Below are 17,306 nucleotides of genomic sequence, written 5' to 3' on the forward strand. Positions count from 1 at the left end.
GCCAAGATCAAGGCAGTTTCCCGGAGAAAACACTAAGCCAATGGATGAGGGAAAGGGTGTTGCCAGGCCTGAGAGGGAGAATTCCCAGGCTGGGAATTCCGTGCACCTCAGACTCCACATATTCAAATGTGAGCCCCTCTCCTCTCTACCCTGAACTAGGTCCCCGTCTCACCCTCCACCCAGCATCCAGGTTAGAGACCTCAGGTGCCGAGGTTCCGCCTTGCTTTTGCAGGCTAGTGTGCAGACTCCCCAACACGACAGGCCTCCCTCTTTCCTCAACACACCCACGAGCCAGCCACGCTGCACCATTGTCGTGACTCCACCACGGGGGGTCCTGGCACGGGCCTGGGCACATAGTAAGGTGTGGATGGGCGGATGAAGGACTCGGCTTGGTGAGACCCACCTATAACTGGGAAGGGTAGGGAAGTTAGCCCATTGTCCGCTCTTGGCCCTGAATCTTTCCCTCCTGAGGCCCCGCACTGTCTTCTCTAGAAATTCTCATTCTTCCCAGGCTCCCAAGAGGGAGCTCTCACTATCACCCAATTCCTGGGCCATTAGAGGACCACAGAATGCCTCTTCCTCCTGTTAAACAGGGATAAATCCTGTTTCTTTTCAGCTAAGACAGGGTTAGACTCTTTCACGATATTTCTTTTAAGAAACTAAAGGAAAACAGAAACACAGAAAATTGGGGGGGAGGGAAGAGTTACACAGGAAAATGTCTAGATGAGCAGCTACTGTAGGCCAGGCCCATGTCAGGCTCTCCCGGGAAGGATGCCAGATGAAGAGCATGGTTAGTGCCCACAGAGGACACTGTGGACCTATTCCAAAGGGCAGTGGAAGTCGGCATGTACACACCCAACTACAACATGAGAAGGATGGTAGGAGCTGGGTGGAGGCCCAGGTGGGGCGGAAATGCTAATACTTCCTGATTCACTAAAGCTGACCCCCACAACCTCCCACCTCCAGCCGGTGTGCTCAAAGCTGTGCACTAAACCCCATCTTGGTCCCCATGGCAACCAGTCATCCGCTGGCCCCTCTGCTCTCTCTCTGTCCCTCTAAAGCAGCCCATTCTGTTTTCATCTCCCATCTGGCTCAGATCCTGTGCCCATCATGTCACCCACTCCTTGACAGAGTCCTCAACAACTTAGCCCCCTGACCTTTGGTCCCACCTTCCCAGCAAAATCCCCTCCGTGGATAAACCCTCACACCGACCAGCTACGAGAGAGATCTGCACAGCCGGGCAGCCTGGTGTCACCGTGATTCCCCATCACCAACCTCAACCAGGTCTGAAACTCAGCTTACCAGTTACACTGTTTCCCTGGCCAGCTGCTGCTCCCACAGCGCCCTCACGTTCTCTCCATTCCCTTCACACCACAACATCACCCCCTCACAGCCCCCAACACTGCTCTCTGCAGACGACTTGGCCTCCCTCGCTCGCCATGAGAAAATAAGGGTCGTGGGGTGGGAAGCCTCCACCTTGCTCCTGCGAAATCACGCCTCCTTTACTCCTGTCTGTCAAACGGTCTTGTCAGCCCAGCTGAGGAATTTGGACTTTGTCCTCGGGACACTGAGAAACATGGAAAGATTTTAATTAGGGGGGTACTCTGAGCAGAATAGGATTGGGGACTCGCTGGCTGCAGTGTGAAGCTGGGATTGGTCTTCGCAGGAAAAAAAAAAAAAATGACCAAACAGCCCCAGAAATGCCATCTCAGCTGGCCCCTGAGGGATGAGAAGCAGCTGGTCAAGAAGGTTGGGAAGAGAATCCCAGAAAGAAGGAATCGCAGAAGGGCCCAGAGACAAAAGAATTGGTTCCTTCGAGGAACCACAGAAGGTTTGGGTGGTGGGAACATGGAGTATCAGCTGGCCAGAGGCAAGGGTGAAGCTGGGGGGATCCCTGGGCCCCTCCCGGGTTTCAGAGGCTCCCTAGCAGGTAGTACAGTTTCTTAAGGCCAAGAGGAATCCAGTGAAGGATTGTAAGGAGAGGGATGGCCTGGCCGGAATTGTATTTTAAGACAATTAGAATTAATTGGAAGGGGTAAAAATGGAGGCAGGGAAATCAGTTGGTGGATTGATGCCACCTCCAGATGCGAGATGACGCGGCTCGGACAAGGGTGGGGGTGGCTGCTGGGACAGAGTCAGACAGGACAGGTTCGACGGATGCTCAGAAGGTGGGACCGACAGGTCTTTGTGACTAACTACCTGCAGGAGTTTTAGGATGGGACCGATGTGATGGGTCCATGATGACTGAAAGAGAAGTGGAAGACACAAGGCAGAGAAGAGGCCAGTCTTTAAGTCCCTGAGCGGGGAGGCGGGGAGGGTGGATCGAGCCCACAGTGGAGGGTTGGGCTCACAATGCTATTTTGATAGGAGAGAAGGAAGAATGTGGACAGGAAGGTTTGTGGGTTTTGTAGCAGGAAACTGACAACTACTCTCTCTGTGAGGCAGAGGCCATTTTAAGGAGCTGCTGCGGAGAATGACCAAGAAAACAGCGAGGTTGCTGAAGGCTTTGAGAGCCCGCGGGAGGCTGGAGAACAGGCAGGAACGGAAGCACAAGCACGGCCTGGGCAAGGGGGGCGATGAGGGGGGCATTCCTCCACAGCACACGGAGGGCGGGATGCAGGCCTCAGGTTGGAGTGTCACCTGGAGTGTGTGATGGTGACATGACAGGGCAGGTAAGCTGAGGATACTAGCAAGAGGGAGGCTGACATAAAGGGCCCTGTAATCTAAACTGATGTTGGGGGAAAAGACAAGAGGAGCTGTTGGAGACGGCACAGAGAGGTCTGGATCTCCTAGAAGCTCCCACTGGGCAGCAGGCGAGGTGGAGGGAGAGACACCTGCCACATGTTCCTCCTGGGCCACCTGGATGCTGGATCCTGGAAGAACATGTTCCTGAAATTTCCAAATGTGTTCCAGTCCAGGCGGTCCTTCCATCATATCCAGTCACACCCCACCTGAGACCTCAGGCCCCCCTCGAGGAGCTTCCTCCGGGCCTCGGGGGACCAACACAAGCTCAGCTCTTGCACACTGACTGGGTTGCCTTCTGGACTGCTCCCCGGGACATGTGAGACTGCCCTGGGCATGGCAGAGACCGGCCCACTCTGGTCCCCTCCCCAGCCAGGGATGGGACATACCACTTCTACCCTCACAGCCTGCTCTCCCAAACCTGGAACTGCCTGGCCCCCATTCACACGGGGCAGAGGGGCTCCAGCCCAGGCAGGGTGGGAACAAGTCCAGCTACCAGGAGATTCCTTCGCTGGGTCTGTTTGATCATGACTTAGAGGTGAGATGAGGGCGTTATTGCTGAGTGAACCAGGCAAGTTGCAGTTAACATGTTTGAGCCTCAACTTCTCAGTCTATAAAATGGGATGCCTGCCCAGCAGGGAGGTTGTCAGGAAGTGCTAACACATCAGTATTATTATTGTTATTGCTGTCGTGATTTTTGTATTCTATGGCATCAGAACTTCCAATTCAAGTCCTTTGCTGTTCTGAACTGGATCTTCTGACCTGAGTCCTGGGAAACAGAGAAGTTCAAATCCCAGCCTGGAGAGGAGGAGGAGGAGGAGGCACGGCAAGCTCCTCCTTCAGGATTAAGACTGGTCACCTGTCCCGGGAAGCAGTTGCGCCAGCGGTGCCCATACAGACACGGCTGATACCTGCAGATGCTTGCTCGGCTCTACTTCACACGGCACTCATTCAATCCTTCTAAAACGATGCGAGGCAAGGACTATTATCATCCTCATTTTACTGAGAAGAAATTGGAGCGCTGAGGAGGTAAGTAACTTGCCCAAGGTCACACAGCAGGTAGATGGCAGAACTGGGATTTGAATCCAGATAGTCTGTGCTCTGAACTCAGTTTACTGCTCCGCTGGGCTTCTTCAACTTCATGTCCGTGGCTTGTGTGACCCCTGTCTTTGGCCTCCACACAAGGACCATGGATGTGGCCTTACTCTGGGGGCAGCAGGATGAGGCAGCCAGGAAGCTAGGCTGTCCTCTGCAGTCAGGTCTGGGTTGGGGCTCCCTGGGAAGAGAAGGTGATGCCATCCGCTGAGGGGTAAGGACAGGGTGCAGGGCCGGGGGCAGAGATGGGCTGGGATCAGGGTGTGAAGCCAGAGGAGAGCCAGGCCTCCCAGCAGTTCCAGCATCCCCGGGCCTTTGAACCTGTGGACCCAGGTGGTGCTCCCTCTTCGTGCCTGGGGCCAGCCATGCGGAGCTCAGTGGGAACCATTCCTCAGGGGAATCCAGCAGGGCCGCTCTCAGGGTCCAAGTTTCCTGCCACCCACAGCTGGTTCTGAGAGGAAGCCTTCCCTGCCAACCCTTCTTGGTGCTGGGCTCAGAAAAGTGACTTCTAATCTGGGGTTGGGCCCTTACCTCCTCCTGCATCCCTCAGAGGTTCTGACTCAAGTCCCCTAGAAGATGTGAAAATGGGGACGGCCGAGCTCTTTCCTAGCCCCGAACTTCAGGCAGGGCAGCCCCTCCAGGTGGACCTTGGGAACACATGAGGGCAGGGGACAGACCCACCTGGGTTCCCAGCAGCTCCTCCCCCGGAGGCCAGGACACACTCTGCTACTCAGCCTCCCCTGCGGGGTCTCGGGCTGGGGCCCACACAGGGCCTTCCCGGGCCTGCGAGGGTGTCAGCTGTCTTGGGACTGAGGAACAATGGCTGGGGTTGGGCTCCCCTCCTCCCTGGCGGCTTCTCGCCAAGCTCTCCTGCCACGTGCTCCTCTGCATATGAACCCTCCTCCGCCAGTGTTTCCCTGCTCAGTCTTCAGCGTCTCCGCTACCCCAACCCCTCCCTGGTGATCTGATTCACTCCCGGGGACTCAGGGAACCTACTGTCAATGATTCCCAAGCCCACATCTACAGACCAGCCTTCGCCCTGTGAATCCAGCTGCCCCAGGCATCTCTCCCCTGGAAATCCCGTGTCCGTCATTGAACCCTCACTCCCCCAAAACCTGCTCTTCCTCAAGTGCCCAGCCAGCCAGTCAGAAACCAGGGTGGCTTCGTTGATTCCCTACTCCCCACGTCCAGCAGCCGAAAGTTCTGTCAACCACCCCTGCCATCCGCCCCCATCCCTTCCAGATGTGACCCTGCCTCTGTCACACCTCTGGAATCTCTCTGTTCCCTGTACCACACCTCAGTCATGTCTGGGTCTCTCCACTGCAATCCATCCCCACGCACGGCATCCCCCTCTTCAGCTTCATCCCTGGCGCGGGCAACCTGGACCCTACACTGCAACCCTCCTGGACCCCCTGCCTCTTCCTCAAGCACCCCCCTATATTAGTCAGCCATCACTTTCTCTCTCCACTGGCTCTTTCCTCAAAGGCTAACTCTGCATCCGGTGGACACATGTGAGTGGCTGCCTGGTTCCCGACGACTTCCCCTTTTCTGGCTGGGACTGACCTGGAACAAACAGGTGGGCTCCCCAAATCACAAGTGGACTACAGGAGCCTGCCCCCACTGGTCAGAACTGGTTGCACCAGTAGTAGATACTTTTTTTTTTTTTTTTTTTGGCTTTGTTGGGTCTTTGTTGCTGTGCGTGGGTTTGCCTCTGGTTGCGGTGCGTGGGCTTCTCATTGCGGTGGCCTCTCTTGTGAAGCACAGGCTCCAGGCATGCGGGCTTCAGCAGCCGCGGCACGCAGGCTCAGTAGTTGTGGCGCACGGGCTTAGTTGCCCCGCGGCATGCGGGATCTTCCTGGACCAAGGCTTGAACCCGTGTCCCCTGCATTGGCAGGTGGATTCTCAACCACTGCGCCACCAGGGAAGCCCCACAGTAGTAGATACTTGACTCAAGCTGGACCAATCAGATTCTAGCACCTGAATACTTGAGACCCAGAATCAAGAGTTTGGAAGTCCCAGGCATGGAGCCTCATAAGTGCCGATAAATGACAAAGCACTAGAGGTCCCATGCCTGACCTCAGGCGGCTGGGACCACCTGCTTCCTGCCCTCCTGAGTCAGCTGTCCCTTTAATTCACCCCCAAAAGTCCTTTCCATTGCTTGCAACCAAAGAAGCTTAACTCAAGTCTCTGCCGTCTTGAAACCGCCTCCCTTGCCCAAAACTCCCCCCCAGCAACCATGACTCTGTCCTTCTCTCTGCCAAGGTTCTTGATAAAGTCTTCCACAGTAGACTCCACACCCTCACCTTTCATCCACTCGCCTGTCAGCCCACGGGAATTCTACAAAGTCAACAAATATTTATTTAGCATCTTCCGTGTGAGAGACTCTGAGGACACAGAACAAGGCGCAGACTGTGGCCTCAGAGAATTCACAGTCTAGCCCGGTAAGGGGTTAGTGCAAATTGTAATAAAGATTAAATTTAAACGTGGTAAGAGACTGGTAGGGAAACTCACAGGTGTTATGGAAGGGAGGGGCTCCAGGAAGGTGTCCCAGGGAGGGGATGTCCGAGCACTGTCATGGCTTTGAGTGACAAGGGACATGTTTGTGCACAAGTTTCAGTTCAGGAAAATAAAAAATGAGTGACTTCTTCCTATTTTTATTTAAAATGAAAATAGATTTATTAGTATCTGTGAAAAACATAATATATTATAACTATTTAGATTACCACTTGATTGATAGGAAAAAAATCTCCCTGAGAAACTTGGCACAATGATTTTCACCTGCTAAGACGTTATCACCTGGGCACATGAGAAATGCTGGCAGGTAGGCAGCCCACATGGGGTCCTACTGGCCAGGGATTCTCATCACTGTCATAAAGGACTTGGGAGAAGAGAAGGGCAGGGAGACAAGGGAAGAGTGTGAGCAAAGGTCCCTGGAGAAGCAGCATGGTAGGTGGGGGAGGAATAACAAATAATTGGTTAAGCAGGGAGTAAAGTCGGGAAAGGCAGGACAGGAAGCCAAAGGCTGACGGAGGCCTGATTTCACAGCCAGGGCCTTGGTAGGCTTTATCCCAAGAACAGGAGGGAGCCATTGAGGGTTACTGAGCAAGAGAGGGTGTTTCACTTTGGTGGCTAGTGTCAAGGAAGGGGGGACTGATCTACCCCTGCTCCGTCCTTAAGCCCTAGCCACCAAGTTCCTGAGGCCTGTGGTTCCCACAAAGTATCTGCTGTCCTTAAGCTGTCGGGCATAGGGGTGGGGGGGTCCGAAGATGAGGGCTCAGAGGGAGAAGTGGTCCCTACTGCCCTCCGTCCCCAGCCCACCAACCCCAGGGTGAATGTAATTGTCCTCGATGAAACCATCATCATCCTCATCTTCACCCACCTCGGGGCGGACCCCTTTCACTGTCCCAGACAGCGGGCGGTGCTGGTAGCTGGCACGGTATTTGCGGCAGAGGTGGCATTTAGCAGCAAGTGCGATGAGGAGAGAAAGGACCACAGCCCCCAGCACGACCCCTACCAGCACAGGCCATGCCCGGGCCCCGCTGCCCAGTCCAGGGGATACGGCCGATGCTGTGGGGAGCTCCGAGGGCTCCACAGTGGCTGCAGAGAAAGGGAAAGTGTTAGGGATGGGGCCCCCGATTGGCTCCCTGGGGAAACTGAGAGGAGTGGGGCAAGTTCCTCCCCGCAACCTCAGCATCTGAGGGGTACCCAATCCCCTCCCCAGCCTCCCTCCCACTGTCACTCACTTCGGTTTGCCTCACTCATTGAGGGGCCGGAAGACACTGGGGAGCCTCAGCCTCTGCCAGAAGGGCCCTGGCTCTAAGGAGACTCCCAGACGCCAGGCAGCCCCAGGGCACAGAGTCCTGGAACATACACACACGTGTGGATGTCAGGGATGGCCACAGGGCGCATGTTCCAGGCCACACTCACAGCTGTGAGAGGGCACTGCACAGACTCCGGAGACTGGACGATTGACCATAACCAGCTGCCCGCAGGAGAAAAACAAGCCGAGCCACGGGAATTGGCTGTTTGTAAGGGAACACCCGGAAGCGGCTGGAAAAATAACTCAATGCTGGAATTTACTGAGCACAACTTATGATTCAGTCACCAGGCAACGTGCTTATAGAACCTTGTAATGAGGGCATAAACGTTACCCCACTCTCCAGCTGAGGACTCTGAGGCCCAGAAAGGTGAATTCACTCAGCCAGAGTCCCAGGACTTGAACCCAGGTCTCTGATGCCAGGGCCCAGACCCAGGCTGCTCCCCTGCTTGGTAAGCTGAGGATGGCAGGTGGGGCAGAGGCAGTCCTGGCTTCCAGAGGTTGGGCAACAGCAACTGCTGGGAGCTAATGGGCAAAGTGGAGACCACGCATGGAGGACGGTGCTGGGCTCCACCCAGGACAGGAAGCTCCAGACACAGCCTGGCCCCTCTGCTCCTGAGTCAGAAGCCCTGCGTCCACACCCACCACTGCTACCCTCAGCCCTTCAGGCACATTCCTTGTCCTTTCACTTCTGCCCCAGGGGGTGGTGAGCTGTATTCTAGGAGTAGCCAAATGTGAATCAACTGGATCAGGAGAATATCTGGCTGAGAATCACTAGGGGCGGGGAAGGATCTAGAGGAGGAAGAGCATCTGGGCCAGAGGAGTGTCTGGGGGAGCAGCACCTGATTCTGGGGAGCACCTACAGGAAGAGCATCTGGGTTACAGAAGTACCTGGAGGAGGAACAGCTGGGGCTGGAGGTATCTGAATCAGAGGAGGACCTGGGAGGAGTGTCCAGGCTAGGAAAGCACCTAAGAGAGAAGCACCTAGTTTAGGGGAGTACCCGGCCATACTCTTTAATATCAATACTGTAAGGATGCCCTCCCTCCTCAACTCCACATTGCCACCAAGTCCCATGAGTTCTTGCTCTCAATATCCCTAGAATGCCTATGCCCCTCCTCTGCACCCCACCGCCACTGCCCCAGTCCAAGCCACCTTCATCTTGTACCTCAATTCTTGCAATAACCTCCGAACTGGTCTCTCCTCACCTCTCATCCATTCCTCAGAGTGATGGGCCTATGGCTCAAATCTGGCCCCATTACTCCCCTGCTTAAAAATCCTGCACAAGCTCCCCAGGCCCGCAAGGCTGAGCGCAGGTTCCTCAGCACATCCTTCAAGTCCTCGCAATCCAGCACGCAATGCAGCACACAGCCTCCCGTTCCCTCCCCGTGCTACACACACACCCCTACACGCGCGCACACACACACACACACACACCTACACGCAGGCACGCACACACACCTACACGCACACACACACCTACACATGCACACGCACGCACACACCTACACGCACGCACACACCTACACGCAGGCACGCACACACACCTACACGCGCACGCGCGCACACACACACACACACACACACACACACCCTGCCTTGCCCTCTTGTTTCCCAGCCACCCCCTCCTGTTTTTTGAGCCCCCCATCCCTCAAGGTCAAATCAGACCATACCTGACTGTGAGGTTGTCCCAGGGCCCCTCTCATCACCCCCTTCACTGCCCTGCCCAGTCAGCCACCAGTCAGAACTGGCCAGTTACTAGATGGGCAGCTCCCTGGTCAGGGACTGGGCTGAATAACGTGCATCCTGGCGCTGGCAGAGAGCTTAGTAGTCAGCTGCTCTGTACATGTTTGTGAGATGAGTGGACATGGGGGTAGGGTGGGGGGTCATTAGAAAGGAGGAGTAAATCATTCACTCATCCATTCATCAGCAAACATTCATTGGGTGCCTACCACGAGCCCGGCGCTAGGCACTGGGTCCTCAAAAAAAAAGAAGGATTTTGTTAAATTGATATGAGTTGAACTCAGCCTGACGTTTTCAAGATTTTACTCCTACTCCTTTCCTTCCTGCCCTGTTCCGGTGAATTCTTCCCAAGGACACACACACACACACACACACACACACACCCTCAGGCTGTCACCCCACCCCTTCTGGTCACATTTCTTCCACCGACAAACACTCACCCCACCCTGATTTGTAGCTCCTTTCCTGCTCCCAGGAGCCCTCGGGGATCTGTGGGTTCCCCATCCCAGGCCCCCCCAGTGTCTTTCCCTCTGCTCCCCACCTGTAGGAACTGTGCACAGTCCGCGGAGGAGCTTCCAGTTAGAGCCGGCAGGACCCGGCCAGGTGGGCGGGCCAGAACTGCAGCTTGACTCACCTGTGGACGCAGCAGCCAGGCGGGGCCGAAGCCGCAGATGAGGGCGGAGAGCAGAGCCTCCAATAGGGAGGACTTATGCTACACCTTCCCAAGAATTGCGGAGAACCTCCTGGCGCAGGCCTCACCCCCACCCCCAGTGCCGGGGGCGGGGGCGGTTGGGGGTTTAGTGCCGCTGGGATCCAGAGAGGGGGCAGTCTTCAGCAGGCAGCCGCTCAAGCTGGCGGCCCTGATAAACAAGTGAATTTCCGGTGACAGGTACGAAGTCCAGAGTTGAAGAGGGACCGCCTGTGTAGGCGGCCGGCCGGAACCAGACGGGAGGGGGGTAGGCATTCTCCAGGCAAAGCCAGAGGGACCAAGAAGACGCAAAACTGCCTGCAAGAGTATGTAAGCGAGTCTGTGTGTGTGTGTAGGTCAATGGGGAGTGTGAGTTCAGAGGCCTTTTGAGGAGTGTGTATGTGCCCCTGGGGGGGTTATTGTGTGTATGTGTGTTTACCTGGACAGGGTACAAGCCTCTATCTGGATCTCAAGGATCCTGTGACCCCACAAAGCTAGGCTCTGAACCTCTACCTTTTGCCTTACTCCTCTTCCCCAGGCCGAGTGCCTCCTTGTCCTTTCAGACCCTCACGGAGTCACGTTCCCAGAGCCCTCCGTCTAGCCCAGTAAGCCCCGCCTCCACCCTGGCAAGCCCCGCCTCCACTTGGCAAGCCCCGCCTCCTCCATCCTCAGAGCACCGTCTGTCACAGCATTGCTTTCACGATCTTGTAATTGTTTCTTCCTGTGCTGCCTCCCCACCTGGACTAGCAGGGGAGCTCTCCCAGGGTGGAGCCAAGTTTGACAGTCTCTGGGTTCCCAGCACCTGCCACAGGGCAGGCTCTCAGTAAATATCTAAGGGGGGAAGGGTTCCATGAGCTAAGGCCATGCTGGCACAGGAGTTCACAGGAACCCGCAGGGCACAGCGGAGCAAGGGCTGCTGCCAGCTTGCAACTGGGGCACGGTAGAACTGTGGCTGGAAAGTGGAGGCCAGTTCATGCAGGACCTTGAAGATCTTGGCTCCAAGTCTGAGCTCCTACCGCGAATGGCCCCTTCCTAACTCTCCCACCTACACCTCACACTCTCTGCTGCAGTTACAACCAAACTGTTCCCTATTCCTAGAACCCACCATGCTCTCATCTCCCAGGTTTTGCATGCGCTCTTCCTGGGACCCCTGCTTTCCTCCAACCTTAACCTTCATCCTCTCCCCACCACATGTCCACTCCCACCTGGCTGACTGTTCCTCCCATCACATGGGCCCCAGCTTAGGTCCTCTTTATCTAGATGCACCATAGCCTGGATCCCTCCTCCCCGCTCTGTGCCCCCTGAAGACCCTGGTCCTTCTCCCCCATAGCCCTGACCACACAGCATTGTGATTTTCTCTTTACTTGTCAGAGTGCCCTATGAGCCTGTAAACTCTGGAGGTAGGGTCTGTGTCTGTCTTGTTCCCCTTCAAATCCCTAATATCTAAAATGACAACAATAAATACTCTTGAAATAAATGAGACAAAAGCGGAGATTATCCTGGATGGGGCAGTGAAGAGCCAAGGAAGTTTTAGGGTTTTGGTTTGATTTTGAAGCAAGGAAATCACAGGATTCAAAAGATATTCGTTGAACACCTACCATGTCCTGGGCACTGTGCCAGGTGGTTTTGTTGTTGTTGTTGTTTTAATTGAGGTATTCACATAGCATAACCTAGTTCACATAACAAAAAATTCACCATATCAGTCAATTTCAGTGCACAATTTAGTAGCATTTAGTACATGCAGAATGTTGTGCAACCATCACTCTATGTAGTTCTAAAACATTTTCTTCACACCAAAAGGATTCTCCCCACTCATTCAGCAATCACTCCTCATTTCCCCCTTCCCAGCCTCCAGCAGCGTCTAATCTGCTCTGTCTCTATGGATTTGCCTATGCTGGATATGTCCTACAAATGTAATCAGATTTGGGCCAGCTTTTTAATGAATTATTTCATTTGATCCTCCTGACTGTACTATGAGATAGATGTTAATTAGTTTCTTAACAGATGAATAAAATGAGGCCATGAGATGGTAATTTGCGTTAAGTCCCACAGAAGAAAACAAGTAAAGGTCTACCCATTCATTAGTCAACCATTTATTCAATGAATACTTACTAAATGCCCACCACAGAGCCACAGCCAGTCCATATGGCAAGCATTGCAAAATAGCAAAAGGCCACCTGCTAGATGCCCCACAGCATGGAGAGCAGAGAGCAGGCTGGATACTGGCACCCACCGGCCCATCAGCCAGGAGCTCTGGTGCAGTGAACAACCTTCCGTGGCAGCCCTGGCAACCACGTGGTAGGCTCTGTGCCACCTGCTGGGGAGAGTTCCTGCCACCATACAGCTTTCATTCTGGTGGTGAAGAGTGACAATATACAAGTAAGGAAATAAATACGATCATTTCAGATAATGGTTAGTGCTATGAAGAAAGTGAAATAGCTTCGAGTGATGGAGTTGTGGAAGGGGCTGCTATCGTTTTTCTTTTTTAATAGCTGTGACTTCTATGGGTGACAGTCTTTTTAAAAAAATATTTATTTATTTACTATTTATTTTGGCTGTGCTGGGTCTTAGCTGCAGCACCCGGGATCTTCATTGTGGCATGCAGGATCTTTAGTTGCGGCATGCGGACTTCTTAGTTGCAGCATGTGGGCTCTTAGTTGCAGCATGCATGCGGGATCTAGTTCCCCGACCAGGGATCGAACCCGGGACTCCTGCATTGGGAGTGCAGAGTCTTATCCACTGGAGCACCAGGGAAGACCCAGGGCTGCTATTTTATATTAGGTGGTCAGAAAAGGGGGGGACTCGCTGAAGGGGGGATGTTTGAGCTGAGATCTGAACAAGAGTGAGTGAGCAACCATGCCAATATCTGGGAAAAGAACATTCTAGAAAGAGGGAACAGCCAGAACAAAGTTGGAGAAGCAAGATCGTGGCTTGTTCAAGCAACAGAAAGGAGGCCGGCTGGATGGGGTTCAGTAAGTGGGGAGAGATGGGAGGAGCTCCGTGACAGGCCTGTCCAGAGCCAGCTCAGGTGGTGCTGCACTGGGTCCTTCCCTCCGTGAGATGACGGGAAGCCACTGATGATTGGGGGACCAAAGGACTGGCCTTCTTCGGCTTCTGTGTGAAGAATGGACTAGAAGAGGCCAAAGCAGAAGCGGGGCAGCCAGTCAGGGAGCCGTTGCTATCATCCCGGAGAAGGGGAATGTGGCATCCGGGTGGTCAGGCAGAAACGGGGAGAAGTGCTCAGATTCTGGATGTACTTGAAGGTGAAGTCAACACGATTTGCTGACTGGATATGGGGTTTGAGAAAAAGAAAGGGAGTAAGAATAACTCCAAAGTTTTGACCTGAGCAACTAGGAGGATGGCGTTGTGGGAGACTGCAGAGGTGACAGCTTTGGAAAGGCAATCTGTACCTCAGTTTTGGACGTGTTACTTGTGAGATGCCCGTGATTCATCCAAGAACATACTAAGTAGGTAATAGCATAAACCAGCCTGAAGGCAGCAGAAGGTAAGGGCTAGAAATATAAATTGAGGAACCAGTAAAATGTGGATGGTTTTTTGTGGGTTTTTTTTTTTTGCGGTACGCGGGCCTCTCACTGTTGTGGCCTCTCCCGTTGCGGAGCACAGGCTCCGGACGCGCAGGCCCAGCGGCCATGGCTCACGGGCCCAGCCGCTCTGCAGCATGTGGGATCTTCCCGGACTGGGGCACGAACCCATGTACCCTGCATTGGCAGGTGGACTCTCAACCACTGCACCACCAGGGAAGCCCAAAAGTAGATGGTTTTTTAAAGCTGGTCATCTAGGTGAGGCCCCAAAGAGAAGTGCAGAAAGAGAAAAGGGCTGAGGGCTGAGCCCTGGAGCGCTCGGGGAGCGGAGGTCAGGGACTGGAAGAGAAGCAGGAAAAGAGACTGGGGAGCGGCCCGCATGGTGAGAGTCAGACAGGCGAGGGAGGTGCCCTGGAGGTCAGAGAAGAAAGCGCTTCAAGGGCAAGGGCTTCACCAGCTACGCCAAATGCTGAGGCTAGGTCAACTAAGACAACACGAACTGAAAATTGACATTGAATTTGGCCGTGTAGCCGTCACTGGTGACCTTGACAAGGACAATGTCACTGATTTGTCAGGGACAAAGGCCCAACCGGAGCGATGCACGGGTATGGGAGCAGAGGAAGTAGAAACAATGCCGTCAAGGAATTTTGCTATAAAAGAAGCAGAGAAATGGGGCAGACATGGGAGGCGAGTGTGGGATCAAGGAAGGATTTTTTCAAGGCTAGGAGCTTTTAGACCACGTGTGTATGCGGGTCAGAATAATCCAGGAGAGGGAGGAAACTGATGATGCAGAAGGAAGAGAGAAGGGACAGTGGGGGTGGGAAGTCCTTAATGACATCGAGGGGTGTGGAGTTGAGCGCACATGTGGAGGGCTGGCCTTGGGCAGGAGCAGGGAGGTTCCCTCTGAGGAAGGAGGAGGGTCAGGTGAGTGATGGGAGCCTTAAGGAGTTTTCTTCCCATGGCCTCTGTTTTTGCAGAGAAATAGGAAGCAGTGTCATCAGCTGAGAGTGAAGAGTGGGGAGCGGGTGCTGGGGTTTGAGGAGAGAAGAGAAGGTGTAAGTTCATCATCCTGGGGCTTTGGAGAGAGAATGGAGTGTGGTAGGCTTGCCAGGCAGCATCAGGACCCCCTTGAGGTGAGCGGCATGAATTTAAAGTGATATCAGTAAGGGTGGCTGAATGTTTTGTTTTCCAGCCACTCCAAGTGTGCAGGTGGGGAGAAGATGGAGCCTGGAATTTAATCAGGATTGGGGCCTTGCCAGGCAAGTCTGATAAAGCCAGAGAGGGGTAAGGAGCTGTAGGCAAGGCAGTGGTTGACATGATGGCCCAGACAATCAGGCCAGGTAAAGAGGGAAGCGAGGATGGGGTCAGGGAGGGGTGAGGAACCCTGAAAAAGTGGTAGGACTGATAGATTTTAGGAGCAATTACTGACGTACTAGAGAAAGTTGAAAACATAGAAGGTGGTGGGCAGATGACAGCATATAGAAATGGAGGTTACCCGGGGGATACAGACAAGCCCTAGGACATGAACCATGGAGTGGTCCTGAGGTAGGGTTTACAGACCAGTGGTGGTTTTGCTATTATCTGAAACATATCGACTCAACCTGCTGAATCAGAGGTCCAATGATTATGCGCTAACAGCTCTATGAGTACATGGCAGAGGCAGAATTTGAACCCAGGTCTTCTGCCTCTAGGTCCAGCACGTTTCCAGATACATCCCCACTGCTCCTATGAGTAACACTGTCAAGGTGTTCCATTCCTCACAATCATTTGAAGTGACAGATAGCAATCACTGCTTTTCAAAGATTTGCTTATATTTCCCAAAGGAGGCTCGGGGTGCTGCTACTAGAAGAACCAGGAATGAACGCTGAGCAAGCAAAAGAATGAGGTGTCCCAGTCCCCAGCCTGCACCTACTTCCTCCTCCACCTCACCCAACCCCTCCCTGTGGCAGACCCAGGGCTCTTAGCCTTGGGGTAGTTGCGTCCCCTTTAAGAAGCTGATGAGAACCCCGACTGCCCTCAGCCCACACACCAGCCAGCTCCGTTATGGTGACCTGCAGCCCCACCGTCATGATTAGTGATAATGAACCAGGTTATGACCTGGATTTATTTTGTATACCTAATCATTATGCTGAGGATTTGGAAAAGGTGTTTATTCCTTGTGGACTAATTATGGACAGGACTGAACAGCTTGCTCGAGATGTGATGGAGGAGATGGGAGGCCATCACATCGTGGCCCTTTGTGTGCTCAACGGGGGGCTATAAATTCTTTGCTGACCTGCTGGATTACATCAAAGCACTGAACAGAAATAGCGATAGATCCATTCCTATGATGGTAGATTTTATCAGACTGAAGAGCTACTGTAATGACCAGTCAACAGGTGACATAAAAGTAATTGGTGGAGAGACTTCCCTGGTAGCACAGTGGTGAAGAATCCGCCTGCCAATGCAGGGGACACGGGTTCCAGCCCTGGTCCGGGAAGATCCCACATGCCGCGGAGCAACTAAGCCCGTGAGCCACAACTACTGAGCCTGCGCTCTAGAGCCCACGAGCCACAACTACTAAGCCTGCGTGCCACAACTACTGAGGCCCAAGCGCCTAGAGCCCGTGCCCCGCAACAAGAGAAGACCCCGCAATGAGAAGCCCACGCACCATAACAAAGAGTAGCTCCCGCTCACGGCAACTAGAGAAAGCCCGCGTGCAGCAGCGAAGACCCAACGCAGCCAAATAAATAAATAAATAATTTTTTTAAAAAGGTAATTGGTGGAGATGATCTCTCAACTTTGACTGGAAAGAATATCTTGATTATTGAAGGTATCATTGACACTGACAAAACAGTGCAAACCTTGCTTCCCTTGGTCGAACAGCATAATCCAAAGATGGTCAAGGTTGCAAGTTTGCTGGTGAAAAGGACGCCTCAAAGTGTTGGATATAGACCGGACTTCGTTGCATTTGAAACTCCAGGCAAGTTTGTTGTAGGATATGCCCTTGACTATAATGAATACTTCAGGGATTTGAATCATGTTTGTGTCATCAGTGAAACTAGAAAAGCAAAATATAAAGCCTAAGATGAGAGTTCAAGTTGAGTTTAGAAACATCTGGAGTCCCACTGAAATCACCAGTAAAATTATCAAATGTTCTGGGCTTTCCTGGTGGCGCAGTGGTTGAGAGTCCGCCTGCCAATGCAGGGGACACGGGTTCGTGCCCCGGTCCAGGAAGATTCCACATGCTGTGGAGCAGCTAGGCCCGTGAGCCATGGCTGCTGAGCCTGCGCGTCCGGAGCCTGTGCTCCGAAACGGGAGAGGCCACAACAGTGAGAGGCCCACGTACCGCCAAAAAAAAAAAAAAAAAAAAAAAAAGATCAAATGTTCTAGTTCTGTGGCCAGCTGCTTAGTAGAGCTTATTGTATGTATCTTCTAAGAATTTTGTCTGTTTTGTATTTTAGAAACGTCACTTGCTGCACTCCTGAACTCTATTTGCATGATGAGCCTATCTATCAGTTCCCTTTCGGTAGATTGCTGTTTGATTCGTGAATGAAAAATCCCTTAAACCACATCACTATTGAATGAAAATATTGAAATTGTATCTGTAAGAAACATTTAAAGCAAAGAATATATTAGTTTTTAAATTGGTATTTTAATTTTTATATACTCAGGAAAGAACAGAAGTGATTGAATATTGTT

The 17,306-nt window shown here is 53.1% G+C and overlaps 1 protein-coding gene and 1 pseudogene across 5 annotated transcripts; one reads left to right on the top strand and one right to left on the bottom strand.

The window, feature by feature from the left end:
* Nucleotides 1–6,488: 6,488 nt before the first annotated feature.
* C2H1orf210 (chromosome 2 C1orf210 homolog) lies at nt 6,489–10,321 on the bottom strand. Of its 5 annotated transcripts, none has more exons than XM_067725787.1 (4): nt 10,030–10,320; nt 8,546–8,623; nt 7,581–7,697; nt 6,489–7,434 (listed from the first exon to the last, which is right to left on the bottom strand). In XM_067725787.1, exons 3-4 carry the CDS (start codon nt 7,597–7,599, stop codon nt 7,112–7,114), a joined length of 342 nt encoding a protein of 113 aa, XP_067581888.1. In that variant the 5' UTR covers nt 7,600–7,697; nt 8,546–8,623; nt 10,030–10,320; the 3' UTR covers nt 6,489–7,111. The 5 variants fall into 5 exon arrangements, with proteins under 5 accessions (XP_067581888.1, XP_067581885.1, XP_067581887.1 ...); XM_067725784.1 differs by having other exon boundaries at nt 9,937–10,043; XM_067725786.1 differs by lacking the exon at nt 10,030–10,320 and adding an exon at nt 9,836–9,939.
* On the top strand, nt 10,175–16,777 carry LOC137218617 (hypoxanthine-guanine phosphoribosyltransferase-like; annotated as a pseudogene).
* The last annotated feature ends 529 nt before the right edge of the window (nt 16,778–17,306 follow it).

Source organism: Pseudorca crassidens, chromosome 2, assembly GCF_039906515.1.
Source record: "Pseudorca crassidens isolate mPseCra1 chromosome 2, mPseCra1.hap1, whole genome shotgun sequence".
NCBI lineage: Eukaryota > Metazoa > Chordata > Mammalia > Artiodactyla > Delphinidae > Pseudorca > Pseudorca crassidens.